Source organism: Phalacrocorax carbo, chromosome 8, assembly GCF_963921805.1.
Source record: "Phalacrocorax carbo chromosome 8, bPhaCar2.1, whole genome shotgun sequence".
Lineage (NCBI taxonomy): Eukaryota > Metazoa > Chordata > Aves > Suliformes > Phalacrocoracidae > Phalacrocorax > Phalacrocorax carbo.
Window position 1 is genome coordinate 34,183,940 of NC_087520.1, and position 23,682 is coordinate 34,207,621.

A 23,682-nucleotide genomic window follows, 5' to 3' on the forward strand; every position below is an offset into this window, starting at 1 on the left:
CAGCAGACTTCAAGGTATATTTGGTCATGTTTAAGCTCTTGGGTTTCCTCCGACTTGCTTCTAGAATATATCAAAATACAAAATAATCAGAAAATTGAGATAATTTGAAGTGGAAAGGAAAGCTATTGCGCAGAAAATGAGCACACGAATCTTAATGGTACAGACTTCTCTACCACCATCACTTCAAGCCACTAACTGAAGCATGTGATGGATCTAGCCCTTTACACAAGTCCTGAATATCAGGTTCTAAAAATGAGAAACAAATCAATGCAAATATAAATGTGTTAAGATTAAATGCTGTCAGGCTACATTTCTGGCAAAAGGTGTATACTAAAAAATGCATAATCAGTATTTCTTACAGGGCCCTTTGTGATCAATAACACTAAGAGCATTAAACAAAAAATGGTAAAAAGAGGCCCAGACATAGTACCAGTTCATTTTGTGTTTCACCTTATGACTGGATATATAGATAGAAGATGAAGAAAAAACCTCATTAAGAAGGCCTTAAGATTATCCTTGTATACCATTAAGAATGGAACTAAAGCAAAAGGTGGCAGGTGAGAGCAGTACAGTTGCTAACAGTAGCCTAAGACTGCTCGAGTCTTCTTGAAAAGGCTCAAGACTTCTCAACATGAGACACCACATTAGTGAGTTGGACCTTGCCATTTCTGCCATGTCTCTAAAAAGCTATTGAGAAGCAACCTCTCATTTTTGAAATGCCAAAACTGTAGATTACTCTGTTCTCACAAAGTATATTTCTCTTCAAGCCAGCAGTAAGTGTCTAATACTACCAGTTACTCAGTACATGCTTCAAAATGCTTTATGAAGGCAATTACCATTATCCTCAGCTTACATTTGGGGGGATGTGAGGCACAAAGAGTAAAGTTACATGACTGAACTCCCCCAACAAATTTTCCTGAGTTTCACCTGTTGGTTGTCTCTGGCCCTTTGTAATGTGATCTTGGTATGTTTTCAGCATCTTGTTTTTTAAATGAATTTTCCTATCTCGACTGGGGCAAGCTCCTGTCTTCTGCTGCTACTTCTCTCCAACTGGAGTCTGTATGCCGTGTGCCCAGCACTCATGTTCTTCTCTTAATGTTCAAGAGCTTAATCTGGTTTACCCTTATTGTAGTGCAGAACATTACCCAGGCTTTATTTCATCTGCTAATTTCTAAAACCAAGAGCTTTTTAAATATTGTTTAATTGTTAGTGCTTGTATGAGCTTGAGGCAGAGAAAATTTGAAGATGAAACTAAAGACTACTGCATTCCAAATTGCTGTTCAATGCTGTCAGCATGCTGGCAAATGGGATGCTCATTTTCAGTCCATATGTTCAGTTCAATGGCGACTGCATTGATTTTAGAAAAAAATAGTTCAGAGAGATTAGTTTTTAAAGTATTCACATGGTTAAAATTACTTCAGCAGCAAGGAAACAAGCAGATTCCTTTAGAGATAGTGGTGTATATGTACTCTTCTTAGAAGATTAATTTTTAAACAGAGCTGAGAGATGCAGAATATGAAAGCGCTTGTTGATTTTGCTCTGGAATGAGCAGTCAAAGCATGTTGTTGTCAAGGAAGCACACTGCAGATGCCCCTGGCTGTGCACACACTTGTCACTGCCTTTTTTTTGTTCTAAAATTCTGACCCAATCAAAACATGAAAATACATCCAGCAGGATGGGTTCGGGACAGGGTGCCTTTACTCTTGCTAGTCACAACCTCCCAGCTGTCTTAGGAACTTGGATTACACAGCAGCTTGGTTACCATAGCTGCTGGTGGTCTGTACGTTTTTCTCAACACCAAAATTTCCTTGCTCCTACTTCACTGGGCAATGGCCCTCACTACCCTTCTCTTACACTCTTCTGGATCTCACCAGAAATTCCCTCAAGCTCTGCAAAGCATTACTATCCTTGACTATGGCTACATTGATGTTACCCTATACAGTTCACAGCCAAATAAGTGACCCTTGCTATTCCATTGTGCCCATAGCAGCTGGTTCACAGCTTCAAACACAAGTCTCTGTCACTTGGCATTTAGAGCTAGGTATGTACTCGGTAGTAAATGGGTCCTGTTTCCCTGCTGTCTTTAGGCAAAAAGCATTAAGTTTTACTCATAAATGTAGGCTGTTGTTACTCAAATGAGTAAAAATTAAAATTCCATTCAACCCCTAACATAGCCAAAATATAAGGTTTTATATCTTGTTGAGAGTAAGCAAAATGCCAATGCCTCTGATGTTTGAAGATGAAAAAGTAACAGCAGCAAATTATTCTTTACAAAACAGAGAGCTTTCTGCCCTCACTGAACTGAATTTCTTCAGCCTTAATCTCTGAGAACCTTATTTGGGCTGCTGGCTCAATAATTAATTTTCATCTATCCTTTAACAGTTTATTTAAATAATCTTTATCGCAAAGATCAACAATTTTGATCATGGTTACGATTTCATATGTAACCTTACAGGTATGGCAGCTCCCCTCCCTTGCCTGTGCATGGCTGCAAAGCTTTCCTACTGTGGTCTCTCTTCTGAGGACAGTCTAAGGCAGTTTCATTACTGAGGCTTTCACCTGCATTTAACATCCGAAGTCCAGCAGCAGTAACCATCTCAAAGTACTGTACCTCTGCACAAGACTTAAGAAATACATTGTGACCTAGGAAACTCATAAAGGTAAGCAGCATCCTGTGAAATAAGACTTGAGGCACCTGGTTTTCTAGAAAGTTCAAGGGAAAACAAACTTGGTTTTCTACCCTAGAACCACATTAACAACTTTGTTTACATCTGAAATTTAAGGAATGTTATGTGATAATGATGACTCATAAGAATACTCAGTAAACAATGAAAATGTCATTATGATTATCAGCTACCTGGAGAACAGAAAATGATCCTTTTTTCTTGTCAGTTGCTTTAGGCAAAAGGTTGCTGTGAATTTCCAATGTTCTCTAGCAAAGGCTGTAATTATTGAGAAGGCTCTACAGAGCAGCTTCCAGGAAGGTAAGTTTGCATGTCTTTATAAGCTTTAAAAGCTTTTATTTATCAAAAGGACAATTATATTTATATGCATTTCTTCTTGAAAACCAAGTGAAAAAATTCTGTTCCCTTGGATGTAATGGGTGAGTAGTGCAAACCCTGGATTTTGGCATCAGGTAAAAGGTGATGCAGGAGGGGAGAAAATTTTCCGTGTTAGTTTGGATGTAGACTTGTTAAAAACAGAATGATGACAGAAGGAACAAAAATGGAGAAGCACATGAGTGTTGCTACTGTGCCAATGTCTAAACAAACGTTCCTTTTGACCATGCTGTGATCTGCAGTAACTCTGCCTCTGGGCACATTGGTACTGTGCAGCCTGCCATGGTAAGAGGGTCCTGACCTGCCACGTTTGCTCTAGTCCTGTTCAGATCAATAAGGTTGGGCTGTTGATCTCTGATCACTGTTGATCGCTGAAAGAGCAGTGCTGTTTCCAGACCTGAAGTGGTATCTTCCCTTGTTTTACAAGAAAACTTACCACCAACAATAGATGTGGGAAACTTTTATGATAAAGAATTTCATGTCAGTAGCTGAGTCAGACTTGGCATGATTCATCTCATGATTTCCACTGTTGTAAAACTAAATGCAAGAGCAAAAGCAGTTACGTGGAAAAGCTCTGTCTTACAGTACTTACAGTGCTTTTGACTAGACTGTGGTCAGTGCCTTTTAAAATAGCTTAATTTCATTTATAGTCTTCCTAAAGAGAAATTGTAACTTTAATAAAATACAAATTTATCCAGCTATCCAAATACTCAGCATACCTTCAGCTAAATGGAATTCAACTGGCTTCCCTGCTTAAAATGTGGCATGCTACTTTGATTTTCATTACTTAAACACTGAAATTAGAGAATCTAATATACAATATAGTTATTGTATCCGTTTACCTTATTGTTTCAGTTCAAAAAACCTGTATAACATTATTAGCTAGACAGTTTTCTAGATGATAAATTTATTCCATAAACAGAACTAACAGAAATAAATATAAATGTTTGGTACTGTCCTGGCACTAGTGATGTCCGTTGCCAAGCTACAGATGACTAGCAACATCTAAACTACAAGTAATTTTCCCTTCCTTATTTCTGTATCTGTGTGAAGGGAAGGAAGGGAGAAAATAATAAGCCTTACAAAACCGGAAATGCACAAATCTGACCAAAATACGTGTTTCATTTCTGGCAGGTAGGCATAACAGAGTGCATGTGTGTTTGGATGACCTTGGGAAACTACTTTATATCACCATGATACTTGAGATGAATAAAGGAACATGAGGGCACTAGTTTATATGAACAGTATTAGCCATGGTGTTAGTTGGTTTTATTGATTTTGTTTTATAAGAATAAAAATATATTCTTTCTTATATAGGTGTAGAGTTCAGCTAACTTCTCAGTGATGTTTCATTTTTTTAATCTAGATTTTTTAACACAGTTATCAAAGGAAAATAGTGGATGATGAGATGAACCAAAATACAACCTGAAAGAGGAACATAAAAATTATTTCTTACTTTCAGAGTTGTGTTCATTATATTATACTCTAATAAACACTGTTAAGGCTTAACTACCACCACAAAAAGGCAGTCACCAATTACACTGTTCATTAATGCAGGAGACTACAGAAATGGAAGATATTTCTTTGTGAGGTTCATCTTGTTTCCATAAACCATTTTTCTTTATCATCATGTTGTGAAATGGACTACTATGTTGTAGTTCCAGGTGCAGTTCTTGTTTCTTAGAAGTTAGTTGCAAGTATTAATTTTGTGTGTCTTCATAAAGAAGGAAAAAAAATTAGTCAATTCAGACTGAAGAGGAAAGTGATTTAGTGTAACGTAGGGAAAGTTTAATTAATAATTTGACATGGCTGTATTACAGAATCTCATTTACCTACTTTGGGGCTAGAAAGGTAAATTTTGAATGATCCATTTTATGAGACTTTGAACTATGCTCTATCCTACACTGAAAAAAACTTCTTTATTTAACTACCTGTTCTCTAATGTAAAAACTTGTCACGGGCCCAGAGGTATGGAAGGCACTTAATTAAAAATCCTAAATAATTATTTCCAGAGAAATGTGGAATAGTCAAAATACTGTTTTCTCATGGAAATTTTAGAGATTAGTGGGATGTTCATTGTACAATTCCTGTACTCACACCTGTTTAATAGCAGCATACAAAGTAATTGAGAGGAACTGTGCTGACAGAACCTATACGATGCCAAGCCCTGTTTTTCTATTGTCTTGAAACCTATTATTTCATAACGGCAGAGATGACTTGCAAAATGACTGCTTAATTACCTCTCTTTAGCTGTAAATGTTTTTCCTGTAGGCTGGTAACTTGAATGTTCTATGAAGCTTTCCGCTACCAGAGGGGAAAAAAATCCTTTAAAGGACTCTGTGTTAAAGGATATCTCAACGTTGACAGTCCTCATCTTATATAAATCTGTTAAATTATCTTCTTTTTATTCTGCATGTAGCCAATCTATGTCACTTATTAACAGAGCAGTAAGGTAGATTCCTAAAGGAAATCCATCATATGTGTACTCATTAGATTCCTTTAATTTCCTGCTATTCTGGAAACTGTTGAGAGGGATGGAGGGGAAAGTGTTCAGCCATTAGTAGAAGATGCTATTAAATAATTAACATGTATCTTGATAATTTATAGACCCTCCAAATGATCGAAGACTAGGCTCAGGTGGATATTCTTAAGAAGAAATATTAAGAGCAGCAGTAGTCCTCCAGAATAAATTCCTCCTTCAGAAGGTCTTTTCTGGAGCTGGGAAGGATGGAATTAAGAGGAGCACTTCAGCATTTTCAGCATAGCTGAAACATGAGCAAGAAAAGATACCTGGAATATACCATATGAGGCTGTGATGAAAAGTAAGACCATGCAGCTATGTGCAGTTGCCTCCCGCCACCCCTTTTACCCATCAGATCTAATGGGATTCCTTCTGTCTGTGACTGACTGACCTTTTCTGCTGCAATACTTCATCAAGGGTTTCCTGCTTGTCTTGCAGCAGACGTTGGAGGTGCTTCATTTCTTGCTGGTACTGAGCAGTCTTCTCAGCAAATTCTTTCTCCTGCTCAGTCATCCTGAGACTGATATCTCCAAGCTTCCCAGCTGCTTTCTTTTTATATACCTGCAGGGGTTAAAGGTAATAGGAAAACTGTGATTATAGGAGAAATAAGGACAACTCACTGCCAACAAAAGAAATAGCTAGAGATACTAATTTGCTATTTAATCTCTACATCTGTGCAGGCTTGCTTAAATATGTCAGGTAGGTTGCATTATGGGTTTTTTACCTATTTGTTAATATGAAGGTATTCCACTTGTACATTATTCTGCATATAAAACCAGTGTGTAATGACTACCATATCGTATGTTTGTTTTATGTGTGAAAAGAACTAGCTGCAAAAAATGGTTTTGTTTTCCAAGACGCAAAGCTATGCTTTAACAGCTTATGTTGCTTACCACTTGTCCAACAGTCACATATTTATCAGTGCATACCAAGAAAAAGTGTTTGTGTTCTGTTAGCTCTTTAATCTTAAGAGGAAGAAAAGAAGTGGCTTCATGTTTTAAAATATCTTGCTGCTTCACATAATAGTTCCTTCTGTTCAGTAAAGCACAAGTGACTTTTTGTTTATTGGCAGTAATAACCAAATATATTGGTCTAATCTCAAAACCAAGAAATTATTCTTGTACAAAGTGATTTTGCTTTCTGAAATAACTTCCCCATTAAATTACACAAGCACACGAGGGATTGAAAAATATGGCTTCTGTATTGTTACACATTTCTACGTGATGCTGCTCTCGACAAAACCAACAGGTATTATCCAGTATTAGCTTTTTTCTTGTGATTACAAACAGAATGCTTAAACTGTTATTGTATCTGCAGATGTCATGTTTGACATAGGCTATTGGACAGAGTTCTGGGATGGAAGCATGTCCTTTGATAAAAACTCCAAACTATTTAGTGAAGCTTTGAAAATACTGCTATTTTTGGCTTGCTAATATAAAGTTTTATCTAAGGTGTTAACCACTAAGGTTTTATCTTCATCTGAATCAGAGCAGAAAGTTTGACTATGCCTTTTGGAGGAAGGAGAAAAAAAAAATGGGCATTTTTAGGTAGGTGCTGCAAGCTACATAATCCTTTCCACAAACTGTTTCCTTTTTAGCTCTTGTAAAATGTGTCATGTTGGAGTTTCATTTTCGGGAGGCAATGGCATAGTGATAAATAATAACATTTACTAAGAACATTAGTCATTCAGTATTTAAGTCTGACTTCCATAGGGTTTTTTCTAGCTTTTTCCTGTCAGTTCTAAGAAAATAATTAGAAGCCTGCAAGTTAACTAGTCACATCACTCAGCTTCTTAGCTTGCCAGAGAAGTCTTCAAAATGCAAAGTTAGATGCCTGGGCTTGTAATGTTGTCCTGGTTTTGGCTGGGATAGAATTAATTTTCTTCCGAGCAGCTGGTACAGTGCTGTGTTTTTGATTTAGTTTGAGAATAATGTCAATAACACACTGATGCTTTAGTTGTTGCTGAGCAGTGCTCGCACAAGTCAAGGACTTTTCAGCTTCTCATGGTCTATCAACCAAGAAGGCTGGAGATGCACATGCAGCTGGGAGGGGGCAGAGCCAAGACAGCTGACCCCAACTGGCCAAAGGGATATTCCATACCATATGACATTATGCTCAGCATGTAAACTAGGGGAAAGCTGGCTGGGGACTGCTGCTTGGGGACAGGCTAGGCATCGGTCAGTTGGTGGTGAGCAATTGTTTTCCATTTGCATCGCTTGTCTTTCTCTTTTGTTGTTGCTTTTCTTTTCATTACTATTATTATTATACTTCAGTTACTAAACTGTCTTTATCTCAACTCATGAGTTTTCTCACTTTTAGTCTTCTGATTCTCTCCCTCATCCCACTGGGGGTAGGGCAGGAGTGAGCGAGTGGCTGTATGGGGCTTGGTTGCCAGCAGGGGTTAAACCATGACAAATGCTACAGGAGGATAAAGGTAAATATGTTCCTTCTGAGCAGAGGGTTGCTTAGAGCTAGCCTAGAGGAAGTGCAGAGCACAGGAAAACAGCTGACCTTTCACCTCTGTCAGTAAATGCTGCCTTCAGCTCTGACCTAAATCCTGAAATGCTCCCTTTAGGGCAGGTGCCTATAATTATTTTAGAGAACTACAGAGAACTTCCTCTCCCTTTTAACACACAAAAGGCTGATAAAGAAAGCAACCAATAGTATTGGTGAAATAAATTTTTTTTCCAGTGGTCATTGCTTATGCGGCTAGTGGGAGGTCTGTGTTTTACGCTGTACTCTGCCTGAGATGGTTCAAGCCTGAGGCTCCTACATTTTCCATAGCTGTCTCTGTTGGCTTGGCATGCCTCTCTTCATCTGCCAGCTGAAGGAAGCTGTGTCACATGGGCAGAATGGTTGCAAAATTAATGGGGCACAAAGGACAAAAGTGCACCATTTTCTGACCTAATGATTAGGGCATGAAACTAGATATGAGGGATACACAGTTCTGATCTTGCTCCTATGATTGATTATAACTAAGTCTATTTAAAAAGCATAAGCTATCTCAGCAGAACTTCAGCAGGATGGGTGAAGAGGGCCTAGACTCCTGCATACTCGCCTATGAGAACCAGAGCAGGTCAGGGTGGTTCTGGGTACACTGGCATGCGCAGCTGCTGGCACTTACAGATCCTTCAGAGCAGGCTACCACCTTTGAATTGTTCAAGACAACCTCCTATTGATTTCCTCTGAAGTGAAGCAGGTTAGCAGCAAACAGACTGCTGGAGACAACAGTTTTCAGGAAGAGGGTAATTACATGTAGCTGGAAGTGACAATATCTTCCTCTAAAGCTGAAAAGGGTAGTCTGCCAAGGTCATGGCATCACAGGTATATAGTAAGTACCTGAGATGAGGAATGATCATGGATGCAGCAGCAGCTGGTACTGAAGACACAATTTACTCTTCTACAGTAGTTTCAGGAAGGAATACTCCTGGGTAGCATAATTCTTTTGTCTCATGTACTGAATTACAAACTGGAAATTGGAGAATTCTGGATAGCAAGCCAACAAAACATTATTTCTACAAGTGTAGGCTGCTGGCCATGATACATGTAACGATTAGGGCTCTGTGCTGGGTCCAGTTCTGTTCAACATATTCATGAGTGACCTGGACGAAAGGACAGAGTGTAACCTCAGCAAGTTCGCTGATGATACCAAGCTGGGAGGAGTGGCTGATGCACCAGAAGGCTGTGCTGCCACCCAGCGAGACCTGGACAGGCTGGAGAGCTGGGCTGAGGCGAACCTCATGAAATTCAACAAGAACAAGTGCAAGGCCCTGCCCCTGGGGAGGAACAACCCCATGCACCGGTACAGGCTGGGGGCTGACCTGCTGGAAAGCAGCTCTGCTGAGAAGGACCTGGGAGTGCTGCTGGACAGCAAGGTGACCCTGAGCCAGCACTGGGCCCTTGTGGCCAAGAAGGCCAACAGTATCCTGGGGTGCATGAAAAGGAGTGTGGCCAGCAGGTCGAGGGAAGTTATCCTCCCCCTCTACTCTGGCCTAGTGAGACCACATCTGGAGTGCTGTGTCCAGTTTTGGGCTTCCCAGTTCAAGAAAGACAGGGAACTATGGGAGAGAGTCCAGCGAAGAGCTACCAAGATCAGGGTACTGGAGCATCTCCCTCATGAGGAAAGGCTGAGAGACTGGGGTTTGTTCAGCCTGGAGAAGAGAAGACTATGGGGGGATCTCATCAATGCTTATAAATATCCGAAGAGTGGGTGTCAAGAGGATGGGACTGGACTCTTTTCATTAGTGCCCAATGACAGGACAAGGGGCAATGGGCACAAGTTGGAACACAGGAGGTTCCACCTGAATATGAGGAAAAACTTCTTTACTGTGAGGGTGCCAGAGCAGGGGCACAGGCTGCCCAGGGAGCCTGTGGAGTCCCTTCCCTGGAGACATTCAAAACCCGCCTGGATGCGCTCCTGTGCCCCCTGCTCTGGGTGTGCCGGCTCAAGCAGGGGGGTTGGACAAGATGATCTTCAGAGGTCCCTCCCAATCCCTACCATTCTGTGATCTGGTCCCAGGATCCTTGGTGAGGCAATAAAGCTAATTTCTGTCAATCATCTACTGTTTTTCTTATATCCTTTACCAGTAAAAATTAGTATCGTTCCTTCCAAAAGAGATGAATTCAAGTACCATCTGAAGAAAATTGTCTGTATAAAAAGTGTTATAATTCTGATCCTGACAGAACAGCCCTGAAATGGGAATCCTGATTAAATTTTTACTGGGTGCTATGGAACATTGCCAGTTGTCTCCCATGACAACTTCTAAAAACTTCTAAAATACAGTAATTGAGATCACAGACAGTTCTCTTACACAGGGCTGTGTAAGAAGTCAGATGTTGGGAAGGGAGTCCCTTTTTAATAGTAGACACAGACAATGTTTATACCGCTAACCTTCCCAGTAATATTGGATGTGACAGATGAAAAGTGACAGCCTGTATCTTCAGAAGTTTTTGTAAAAGAATGTCTTTTGCCAGACAGTATTGTGGTGTTAATAAAAAAAAAAATTTCCTTACAAACACTGGATTTCTGGTCTGTTAAGGGCTTGTTTTCTGTTTCTCAAAGCCTCTATTCAGTCTCAGTGAAAAGGAATGTGGAAACTTTTAAATTCAAAAGCCAACAGAATGAAGAAAACGTGCAGTTGTAGCTGTGATTTTATGTGCCACAGTAAATAAGCCTCCTTATCTGCAGATTGATATTGGCACATACATGAAGGGTAAATAGTTAGGAAATCGTATAAAAAGGGGAAAACTGTTTATGCTGGAGAAACTTTAAAACTATGTGTCCAAAGGTATGAGATAGTTGTATGTGTACATGACCTGCTTTGACAAAAAATAATCTAGTATCAGATCAACAGGACTGACTTTGTATTTTAGAGACATAAGATAAAATTGACACAAGAAAAAGAAATTGAAATTTCTATTACTTGAGTCATATTTTATTTAGGAGCACCATGAACATAAAACACTTTGCAAACTAATCCAATACTGTGAAAAAAATTTAAAGCTGGAATTATCATAAAACTTAATAGCTCACTAGAGAAATTACTTTATACAGGATATTTCCTTATTATCTTACTCTATTCTTCAACTTATTTTTATCTTATTCTATTTCTTTAACCTATTTAACTTATTTATGTCTTAATTCTCTTCTCTTGTACCCAAAAGAGGGGTATGATGAAGTATTCTATTTCCACACAGAACAGAAGTTGCATAAATACAGGAGAAGTCTCTTCCCCTCGTTTTAAACTTTTCAAATTTTAAAGACAGACCTCTATAACCAGGAGGGCTAGAAACTTCTTTTTATGAAACTGGGTGTTTTCCTGGTAATAGCAAGCTTTTGAGAGCTGAGGGAAGATTTGGTAATGCTGAATTTCCATTTCTGAGTAGCACAGCAAGTGACTTAGTTTTATTAATTCTATGAAAAAAGCACTGCTACAGTAGCGGGACAGATGAACAACTCAAATATTGGGCTGTAGCATCAAGGCAACATTTAGGAAATATTTGCTCTTGTTACATTGCAGGTTTATCCTAAAAGGTTCAAAAGACTTAACCTGAAGTTTTAAAAGGTACTTAAATGTGTTAATGCTAAACGTTTACTCTTAATTCCATTGCTTTATAACATGCCACCACTCTCCCAGCAGAGATTTTCTAGCCTTCTCCTCCTCAAGCTCTAGTGACAAAGTAACTTGCTAAACTTTCTGGTATGTGCAGTTTCTCCTACCTCAAAGAGGTACAAGGAGATCTCAGATGTGGTATGTTAATACTTTGAAAAAAAAAGTAAATTAAAAATACATACATTTAGTGATCAGCTGTCATATGCAATCTCTTATTTTAGAGATTACACATCAATAGCAGCAATCAAATCAAATTTCTGTAGTTGTTATTGTACAACTGAAGGGTTGTAAAAAAACCAAAACAGTGAAACACACAACCCCCATAATTCCAGTCCTGTTAGGAGTCGTCATTATGCGAAATCCTGCTGTAGAAAACGTGACTTTTTAGTTTGTTATTGTGAAAAATTTGAGGCTTTGATCTAACTTATCACGTTGGTAGCTAGATACTAGTTTGGAATTTTCTACATACAGCATTAAGGTGATTCTAGTTTCTCTGCAAACTATTTTGACTACCAAGTGTACTTTCGAGGGCTTAGTGTTGTCACTTGTTCTCATTCAGAAATTGTCAATTTAAATTTATTATTTGGCTTGGAAACCTCCAAAAATATTCAAGCAGGAACCTAGCACTACTTTTTAAAGAAGAATCTCTGAGTTCATAAAACTGCTGTCAGTGCTTAAGAAATTTTCCTTTAGGATCTTTACCTGTGAGTGGTCATTCATTTTAGAAGGTTTAAGGAACAAACACACAAAACTGAAGAAACTAAAATAATAATCCTTGAAGAATAGCATACAGGGTAAAAAAAAGTATATTTGTATAACCTTTGGTTTTTTAAGGGTTCTTGCCTTTGTTCAACTCTGGAAATAGGTAAGGGAATTTTTAAAAGCCTCAGAGGGGATTAACTTTTTGCAGCTTTGGACAGTTAACTTTTGCGGTTTGTCACCATTATATGGCTCTGTAGTGCAGTTATAGGCGATGATTGTATCTGGAAAACCACAGGTCTGTTCTGACTGTGATGGACAGCAAAAGAACAAACTATGCTCTGTTGGTTTTGATTCTTTGGAGAACGCACTGAAATAATGCACTCCTCCATCTCCCGTCCACTGCTTAAATAGGATTGACTGAGACAAAAGCCACTTGCCAGAGATGAATGCATGTTTCTGTGGTGACCAAAGGTGACTTCCAGCTGCTAGCCATCCTCAGACATCACTCAAAAGTTAAGCACCATGATTTAGAGCACAGAATCCCAGGTTGGAAGGGACCTCAGGGATCATCTAGTCCAACCTTTCTAGGAAGAGCACAGTCTAGACAAGATGGCCCAGCACCCTGTCTAGACGGCTCTTGAAGGTGGCCAACGGGGCTGAGTCAACCACTTCCCCGAGGAGATTATTCCAATGGTGACTGTCCTCAGTGCGAAAAATTTTCCTCTTGTGTCCAATCAGAATCTCCCCAAGAGCAATTTGTGTCCATTCCCCCTTGTCCCCTCCATGTGACTCTGTGTAAAAAGGGAGTCTCCATCTTCTTTGTAGCTACCCCTTAAGTACTGGTACATGGTGATGAGATCCCCTCTGAGCCTCCTTTTCTCAAGGCTGAACAAACCCAGTTCTCCCAGCCTATCCTCATATGGCAGGCTTCCCAGTCCTTTGATCATCTTGGTAGCCCTTCTCTGGACCCCTTCCAGCCTGTCCACATCCTTTTTGTATAGCGGGGACCAGAACTGTACACAGTACTCCAGGTGTGGCCTGACAAGCGCTGAGTAGAGTGGGATGATGACTTCTTTCTCTCTGCTGGCGATGCCCTTTTTGATGCAACCCAGCATCCTGTTGGCCTTCCTGGCTGCAGCAGCCACTGTTCGCTCATGTTGATCTTCCTGTCCACCAGGACCCCCAGGTCCCTTTCCATAGAGCTGCTCTCCAGCCAGGTGGATCCCAGTCTGTGCTGCACTCCCGGATTATGGCCACCTTTAAGAGTCGTCTGGACAGTGTGCTGGGCCATCTTGTTTAGGCTGTGCTCTTCCCAGAAAGGTTGGACTAGATGATCCCTGAGGTCACTTCCAACCTAAGATTCTGTGATTCTGTGATTATGTTTTCCCAGGTGCATGATCTTACATTTCTCCTTGTTGAACTTCATAAGATGAAGCAAGGAAAAAGTAATCTGCCATGATAGAGACAGTGTCTGTTGCTAACTAAAGTATATTAGAAAATACCGCTAAAATGAATGCACTGAAACAGGTTAGCAGGGAGTAGCTTTTAGTAGAGGTTTGATACTATCCTATATGCTTAAAACAAGCCACACACAGGCATGCAGGGTAGGCACTGTGCTATTGTTCTGCTTAGTCTCCTTAAGAGGGCCTCATTTCCTGGATTTGCTACAGAGATCTTGGGAACAGATGAGTCATAGCAATGATGGAACAATAGGTTCTGCTCAGCAGATTCTTCAGAATGCCTGAGATACATGGTCAAAATTACTGGGGATTGTCATCTCTTCTCTGATTTGTAGCAATACAAATGGCAGAGTACACAAATGCTCTGTAAGGTCACAGTTAGACTGAGTGGCGACGTACAAGGAAATTGAAAGTTTCAGGCAGAAGCCAGAGTAAATTTGGGCATGTGCCTCGCTCCTGTGCATACAGACCATCTCAGGTGTGTGGAAAAAAAAAACTTGAGGGAAAGAATACTTGTTTCTAATTATGTTTCCTTATCAGCAAGATGAATGCACTGCCTTTCAATTTTTACTAGAATACCTGTTTTCTACACAAACACTGTTAACTCTGGGGAATAAGCTACCTAGTATACAAAATAGTGACATATACTTACAAGCCTCATTTAGGGATTCTTTGTATACTTCAGCTAACATCACAAAGTCTGAAAGATCCTGAATGTGTCCTGGAATGAAGGGAAAATAGGTGTTGCAGTATTATATGCTGTACTACCTGTGCCCTTGCGTTCCCCAGTTGGTAATCTGGGACAAAATAGGGGTGCGTATTCTATCAGACATTATTCTACCAGATAATTAAATAACCTGGAAAAAAGTAGTTCTGTGGGGTGTTTTGTTTGGTTGGTTTTGCTCAAAGCTTGCATGTAAGGAGGACACAGCTGCCTAATTGATAACAACAGTGGGTGGGATGAATAAGACACAAAGGGGACTTACTTTAACCCCCGTTCCTCTGGCAACTTTGTATATGGTAAAAATTAGGGCAGAAGGCAGAGTGCTATTCTCATGTTCTGATTCAGGTATCTTCCTTTTTGATTACAGTTACAATCTCTATAAAAGAGACATAAAATGTAAAAAGTTTAAATAAAATTACCTGCTATTATATGATGGTCATAATGCAAAGACTACATTTGTGCATCTCTCATGAGACAGAACCCTCCTCTCCCCCTCCCTCAAGTTCCCCCCTCTGTTGACAAGTGACACCCTGGACCTCCTGCACTTAGTGGCAATGCTTCCTTAGGTCTTTTGTGGTATCCAAGACTGAGACCAGGCATGGTTAGAAAATGGTTATGGAAAAATTCCAGGAACGTGGGTCCTTTTCTAGGTAGGCACTGAATGATTGCTTAGAACAAGCCTCAATCCCAACACTCAAATGGTTAGGTGGATGTGTTATGATGACAAAATGAATATGGCATTAATAACAAAGTATGTATTCTAAAGGTCAAATGCAAAAAAAGCCAACAAAACAACTCACCAAAAAAATAATTGCTATGCTAACCTTTCATACTGAAATTGTTGGGGGGAAAAAAGAGAGAGATCTTATTTTAAACTCTTTTTTTTTTTTTTACATAAAAGCTGGTCTATACATAGTAATTTGCTGGTTCTGTATTGATATTTAATTCAATAGAATAGACTAGTTCAGTTGGAAGGGACCTATGATGATGGAAAAGCAGATCTAAGTGTATCATTTCACTTCAGTCATAAAAAGTTTCATGTGTCAAGGAATCTTATAATTATTGCTGATAGCATATTAACTCCTACATATAATACTGATTATTCAGGTTTTATAGGTAGTTTCCTTCAGGGACAGGGATGCAAATTCGTAAATACAGTCTTCCCTTCCTGCCAGAAGGACCATGATTGGATACTGCCAAAACTGGATTGAAAAAAAAGGTAACCAATTCTAATGCTTTCTACTCCAGTCTTACACAGAGCAGATGTTAAATAATTAAGTTGCCTTTCATAACTGATGTCTGTAGATACAAAAAGAGGAGCCATGGAACCAGTTTCTTCTGTGGCTGCATTACAAAAACTGGGACGCTCCTTGAATTTTCAAGGGCACCAAAATGGAAAAATCTAAATTCTAACTAAGTGGAATACTCTTTGGACAGAAAAGCCATGTGTGTGGAGAGACATAAATAAATCCATGGTCTCCTGATGTCAGACCCAAAGCACTTTTCCCTAAGTCCAGACCAATGTTGACAGGAACATGGGGAAGAAGCGCCCTTGTTTCATTCAAATGTGCTAGAGTGTGCAGCTGGTTTACAGGAACATGGAGAGTAAGCTATGCAATGGTTACAGGCGTTTCTGGAATATACAGTTCCTCAATGTTCAGGAATTGTTAAGAACAAACCTCTAACACTTTCTCTTCACCAATAACGATTTTGTATTCTAAATGCAATGCATAGCAAGATAGTAGAAAAAAAAATGACGGCCAGCCTGTTAGGTAAAGTTGCCTGAAAATGAGGGGAGTTACAGTGGGAGATGCTAGATATCTTCAGTAGAAAGGAGGTTTCTACCTATTTTTTTAAAAAACCTATGACAAAACTATTATCAAATAGAGGTTCAGAATCCATGAAAAAACTTGTTATAATCTGATGACTTCTTGTCAGTGTGTCTAATTTAAAGATGAATTGCACTGAAAGAGAGGAAAAGGTGCCTGTTGATGAACTGGACCACAGATCTGTTATCAGAGATTTACTATTCACAGTCATATGCCCAAAATCTTGAATTGTCTTCACAGAATTTGTGCTAGATGTTTGACTGAAATACTTCACACAGGAGATGGATGTCTCTGCATTAGCTGTCCCTTTTGCTGCCGTGAGACAGAGTTGCATGAAGATGAAGGACTCCCCAATGATACAAACATTATGCCCAAGCTCATATTAGAAAGACAAAGCAGCATGGAATTCTGACTGTAAAGAAGTGGTTTTAAGACCAAAAAACTTGGCTTCCTCAAGTTCTTCCCCTGGATCATCAAACTGCTTAGTAATTACAATTATGGACGTACAAAGAGACTCCCCAAGGACTCCCCGCCAAAGTACTGCTTCAGACCATTACGTTGACTGTGGCACTGAGTCAGTACCTCCAAGTTCTCAGAGTCAGCTGGGCGAAGATCTCTTTTCAAAGCTATGCAAGCATGTACCCAGAATACTGGTAAATACTGGTACGGCTGCTTGGATTCCTTTACTTTGGTTCCCTCCCACTTGGGATCTATTTGCTAATGATTCAGAAAGTGACCCTAGGTGTCTTGTGTGTGAGTTTTGTTCCCTGCAGTCTAACTGCATGCCTTGTGTATGCCTTCTGCCAGTGCCTCTGCCATGGAATTTGTGACTGCTCTTCACAAACCTGATATGCAGTGTTTTATCACTTGGTAAATTTTTAACTGAACCATAAAACAACTTAATCGCAGACTTTAACCTTTATGGACTGTTAAAAATGCGTATAGTATGACATGGATGTATTTTTGTTAAAGCACAATAACTTGTGTGAATACTGGCAAAATGACAACATGGTGGTGTGGTGTTTTTTCCTTTACTAAAAAGATGGAGGTTACTATCACCTGTTCTTTAAGTAATACACAGTTTTAGACCACCATCTCATTAACTGTGAATAGAACAGATAGTTGAAGGTTATTTATTATTATTAAAAAAAACCACAACCCAACCCACACCCTTTTTTATCAAACACATTGCCACTGCTTTTAAAAATAGATGGAGATCAGAAATGCTCTGTGTATGACCTGTTTAAAAAAAACAGAGTCCCATTACAAGCTAGTTCAGATTTGAGTCAAATCTTTTCTGATGTCAAAGGGGAATAAAGTTGCAATAAATATTGTGATCTACAATCAAATTTTTCAGAAAAGTTTTGAGTTATGAGAATTACAACAAAGAAGGTTGTAGCTGAATCTTAAGGCCAGTTAAAGAAGTTTTTAAGTAAGCTTTAATAGTTTTTCATGATTCAGTATGCCTGAAAAAATTACCTGACATAAACCAAAGTGTAAAAAAAAGTGGAAAAGAACCTAATTTGTTTTGAAAATTAAAATACCAAAATAAGTTTTGTTTCCTTAACATAGTTCCTGCACAACAAATTATTTATTATTCTGAATATTTGTATTCAACCTATTTGATACTGCTCTACTGTTTTCTGAATTTCATATGGTTGTACTGATAACCTACAAAACATTTTGCACAGTGAATGACCTTATAAAGCTTCTTTACAGTAATTACTAAGTCCCAAACTAAAAATGGGTATTTATAAAGAGAAGCACTTTCAATTTGCTACCTTAAGCATGCACAGTATAAGTTACATAATAAAGCTGTGTATATAAATAGCTACATGGGTTTGGGTTTTATTTTAGTGATAACCTGTTATTTAGCTTTAAAGACTTTCATAGTGATTCTGTATTTAATAACAAATCTGCCAGATCTTGATTTATTTTGAGACTTCTCAATGAAAAACAAAAAACACAGGAGTTTTGTTCATTTAATTTCTCCAAAAGCATTCACTAAAAGGAAGAACTCCAGACCAGAAGACCAGATCCACTTTCATGTGCAAAGCACAAATGACCTGACGTCGGAGGGAAGTGATCTAAAGGGAATGGAATTGCCACCTTTTTGAACGACCACCGTCCGTAGGGTACGTGCCTTGTGTTTCCAGTGAAGAATGGCTGTCCCACCTAGCCTGTCTTCTTTCCTCCCCTCAAATAACATTTGCAGTGATGTGAAAGAAGTCCCAGAGAATCTTTTGACACACATACGGTGCATCTGACCTGTAACATGGTTTTGGATGAGCCTGCTGAGATCTGAGGCAATGAATTCACCAAAAGGTAAACCTAAGATACCTGGTTATGTCTCCTAAGTAGAAATGCAGACTCATGTTGTAGGCACTTGTAAGTAACTCAAACCTGTAGACTAGAAGCTTTTCTCTCACCATAACCCAAGGACTGTATGCTCTAATTCATAGGATATAATTTGTATTTCTTATGTGAAGCTGGATAAAAGCCAATGCAAAACACCCTTTTCTAAGATAAGAAATAGTGTAATGCTCACGTTACCAATAGTTAATATCACCCTTTCAGAAAAATGAATGCATTTTAAATAACTATTATCACTAGAGACAGATTACACCTCATAACAGGTTTATCCTCTAACTCAACATACAGGGCAGTTACCCAATTTGTGATTTCCTGAAGCACCTGAAAGTTGTATTCCTCCAGCTGATACAGTCAGACTAATGAGACCTCCAACCTATCTCAGTCAACTAAGTAAGAAGTACGTAATCTTACAGTAAGCTGCTGTTCAAGTTTCACAGCTGTTAGAATTGTGCATGACTAGTGGAGGTAAACATGCTCCTACATTTCAAGCGAAGAATCCTTTTGCCTTTCCACATTCACCTGAATTTTTATCGGCAGCACCTGGAAAAGCAGTGTGTGGAATATGGCCTGTCCTGTCTGAGGAGCTGCATTACATATTGGGATTAAAGAAGTCTTGTGACTTAAAAGAACCAAACTAAAAGCTTGACAATGTATTTAGACTTAAGAAAATGTTTGGGTTTTTTTATGTAAAACAGAAGAATCCCCACAACTCTCCATAAATCACTGAAGAGAACAAATTAATAAAGCCTCTATTTAGAAAAGTTGATTACCTGATGGAGGTGTTTAAGAAATTAAGATGTTTTCAGCAAAGAAATAAATGATACTAGGTTTTAGCAAAGTTCAATTAATACGATAACCAAGAAGTAGATTATATTTTAAGATGTTTTATAACTGTTTAAGGCCTCTGCTTTACTGACAAAAAATAAGAACAATAAGGTTTTGCAAGTAGATTAGTCCTACTTTTGCTAAACAGAAACAGCAATATTTAAGAACTTTATTTACAGGCTGTTTTTTTCTAGTTTCCATTAACAGTTGATAGGTTAAGATAGATTTAAAAATGTTATTTGGTTTTGCACTAGATTCACAGCATGTACTGCGGGTAAATATTCTTATTTTTATGCAAGTCTGTTCTCTATCCCTTATATTAGTCACAGATCTGTGAAATTGCAGAAAACCTGTATTTAAGAATACAAGCCGCTGTCTTGGCAGGGGAGATGTTCTCAAAATTTAGATAGATGTGAATGAGGGCAGAAATGGCTAAAAACTTTTTATAGCAGTATTAGTATCATTAGAGAGTTCTTTCATGGTTTTGTTTCATGCATTTAGGTTTTATAAAGGGTTCCTTACAAATTCTAGCTATTTTTCAGCTTACTGTTCTCTCTCTCCATCTATGATTTGGTTTATTTTCTTTGTTGCTAATTCCTGGGCTGTGTTGATCCTCACAAGGAAAGTGCAGAAGGAGCTGGTCTCCATTAACACAGTGGTGCGCTTTTGTGTATTTCATACAGGAATAGCAGAGTGGGTCTCGACTGGAGAAGTGCAATGTATGGAGACTCTCTGCTTTTGGGTAAACTGCACAAACTTGACTTAGTATAAAGCAGTTTTTCAAAGTAATATATATTACTTTCTGTATAGAAACTAATATGCCAGATATCCTTCTCCTTCCTTTTTTGAGTTTACAGTAAAAGCAATTACTGTAGCACCAAAGATGTTAAAACATTAAAGTTTCAAATGTATTTCACGCTATAGGCTGTTATACTGCAATTATGCACTATGCCTTGTATTTGTTTAGATGGTTGTAAAGATAACCAATAACGTATTCTCTAATTAGGCTAGATGTTTGAACATCCTCTGTGTTTTTAAACCTCCTACCCTGTGGCCATATGAAAGTACTTGAGGATAACTGTACACTTGAGATAGGTTTTTCATTCCTCCAAATCTAATTATAACAGACTTCAAGTTGAAGCATTACTATGGCCTCAAAAAAGTAGGAAAGAGAGTAATTGGGCTACACCACAGAGCAAAAAATGAAATACAAATAATTAAAAATGATGCTTTATTTTTATAACTAGTTATAATTCTCCAGGTAATGATGTAAATGCAATGACCTGACAGACATGCAATGTACAAATACAATAGAAAAAGATAATTGTGAAAACTATAATGATAATCTATTTTCCTTGTTTTAAAACCCTTTCTAAAATAATCCGTAAGTCTTTCATAAAAATACTGACACAGATTAACTACTGACTTTTCTCATTAAAAAACCAAAATTTGTTACATAATATTTAGCTTAGAAATAATGCTTACCTTAACTTTTTCTTCCAATCTTCCTAAGCGTAGACTGCCTTCTACTATTTTGTTAAGAACACCATGATTCTCATTTTCCAAACATTTGGCCTGCAAACATATAGCACACATACCTCAATGTAATCATTACTTTAGACAGGGCAGACAAAATACATACGCTGAGGAAGACAAAGCTATTCTGTTTTGAGCTCCTTATACTCTGAAGAACCAAGATGGAAAAAGAATCCTGAAAATTATTCTAATAATGACTAATTAATAATTTGTCAACTGACTGCAAATACTATCTCACTAACAAAATAATACCTTGAAACCATTTTATTCTGAAAGGATCATAGCTACTAATACTGTAAACCCAACCGATTCTGCATATTTTTCTACAGGGGTGTGTATGTATATGTAGGGATCCCATTTGTATGCATTAGACGCATCCTTCTGTGACGGATTTAGTAGTCTGCTCTCAAAAGAGCCCTTGAAAGTGACAGAGGTTCAGGCAAGGAATCTGACATGTGGCTTATGAAATTTTTCTGTCTTATGACTGTTTCCATCATTTCATAAGCACAACATTCTCTCTCAGATATAAAAAGCAAACAAATAAAAAACTGCATAAGCTGTAAACAATGAAATAATTTTAAAACTATAAGAGGTTTCAACTGTTAAATCCATGGAGAAATAACCAGGTTTTAGGATCAGCCTTGAACTACCCATATCACTTCAGAGGCACATCTCCTTTCACAGAAGTCAAAATTAACAAGCATCGGTGCAGACTATGAGCTTCATGCTCAATTGGTGACATTTTGATTTACTGTGTGGCAGCTGAATCAGACAATACAATAAAAGAATCACTTTGACAGCTGCTAACTCACGATTACAGTTCATCATCAGGATTGCACTATCAAAATTGTTTTAAATAAATTTGTTGCTGCTCTGTTTTACTCTTAATGGATTTCTCAGTACGCTGTCACTGTTCCTGGAAATAGTAGATTTAAGACTATCCACTTATTTTTGTGGAGATGTGGTTACTACAGGTTATTTATTTTTAATCCTTATCAAGGAAGAATATAGGCTAATTTCTTTGAGTGCTGTACCCTTTCTGTTCTTCCTGTCCTTCTGGATTAAATTTGCATAAAATGAATCTTAAGGCTTTAATTCAATTAGTGAATTAAGAAAGAATAAGGCTAGAGTAATAGCAGTAGCTGAAGTAAGTAAATAAACCTGACATTACTGCATTTTGAGGTGGGAGGAATTATAATACATTTTTAATTATATGTCATGCTCAGTAATGGTTCTTCATGATCACTGGGCTCTAATTAATTTTTTTTTTTTTGTTTTCTAGGCCTTCCCATTAGACAACCGTACCAGATTACCTGACTACAAGATACCTGCAGTCTAACTTTCTGCCAAGGTTCAGTGATTAAAAGTAGGAACAGGTTGTTCTGATTCAGCTCTACCAGGCAGCAAAGTAAACTGAATATTTAAAGCTTTTACTGATACCAGACTGTTTCAGTAGAAAAGTTTCTCAGAGTATCTCTGCTGTCAGCCCAGACACAGGGAATTCATTAAAAAAAAAAAACAGAACAAAAAAAAAAGCCTTGCGTACTGTTTAGTATCTTAGCCACAAAATGGAGAAGAAATGGCAAGTAAGTATGTATCATCTTTATACACATACGCAAGAGAATGTGATTCAAAAGGAAGAGATAAATTCTGGTTTGCATGATGGGAGACATGCCACAGTTGACTGCATTTTGGGTTGCTTCCCATGGACCTACTCTGAACTTTTTGCACATGCATGAAACATGATTTTCTAGCACGTACTTTCAGGTCAGGTTTCAGAAGGGAAGAATATGATGTCAGATACTGCACACTTGCAAAGACAGGATTTACGCTCCCTTGTTGTGATTAAGTTACGTTAAGACATCTTTCCTTCTGAAACAGGCTTTTACTGCTAAAGGTATTCTGAACATCCTACTAGGGTGTTGTTAGCCAAATGGCACACCTTGTAGTTACAGGTAATTCTGGATCTCTGTAGTATTTCTAATGTGGTATGTTGAGTATTTGAAAGTAGATATACCAGAGACTGAGAGATAAGAACCAGTTCCCCTAACTCCTAGGAGACATTTATTGTGCCTAGTTTCACAATCCTAAAGTCCAGTTTGCAGGGGACAAGGATTTGAGTTGGGTCATGATAGTTCCTCTTCTTCTGGAGGAACTTCTAGAATTAGGAATTAACTGTTATAGAATCTTTTTTACCCAACACTGATGACAACCTTGGTCTACTACTTGAAGAACAGATGGAAAAGAAGCCTTATTTTAAGAAAGTTTTGTAAAATGGTTTCCAGGACCAATTTGAAGACTGAGTACCAATACATAAAATTGAAATTTTGTCCAAGATGTTGTAAAGGAAACAAAGTGTGGCTAAAAAACCCTGTTAACTTCTGTGCCAGACACTTGCACTAAACAGAAGTTGTTCCAAAACTCTCAACCAGCCTGTCAAGATGACTGTTCACCAAAAAGGAGTGGTAAAGTGCACGGGCTTCCACAGTAGAAGGTCTATACAGATCACTTCAAGGATAATAGTTTACCTTTAGATTCAG

At 38.3% G+C, this 23,682-nt stretch overlaps 1 protein-coding gene across 7 annotated transcripts in view; it reads right to left on the reverse strand.

Annotated features, from left to right (window-relative positions):
* The window catches only part of CEP89 (centrosomal protein 89), a 45,377-nt gene that overhangs the window by 1,378 nt on the left and 20,317 nt on the right, over positions 1–23,682 (reverse strand). For 3 of the 7 annotated variants that reach the window (XM_064459531.1, XM_064459530.1, XM_064459532.1), the window contains 2 exons: positions 21,092–21,181; positions 5,972–6,141 (listed from right to left, as the gene is read on the reverse strand). In XM_064459531.1, the coding sequence (XP_064315601.1) occupies positions 5,972–6,141; positions 21,092–21,181 (260 nt within the window). Of the gene's footprint in view, positions 1–5,971; positions 6,142–14,507; positions 14,577–14,841; positions 14,956–18,291; positions 18,677–21,091; positions 21,182–23,682 lie in introns of those variants that run through there. The other 4 variants (XR_010374276.1, XM_064459534.1, XR_010374277.1 and 1 more) reach the window with 4 other exon arrangements.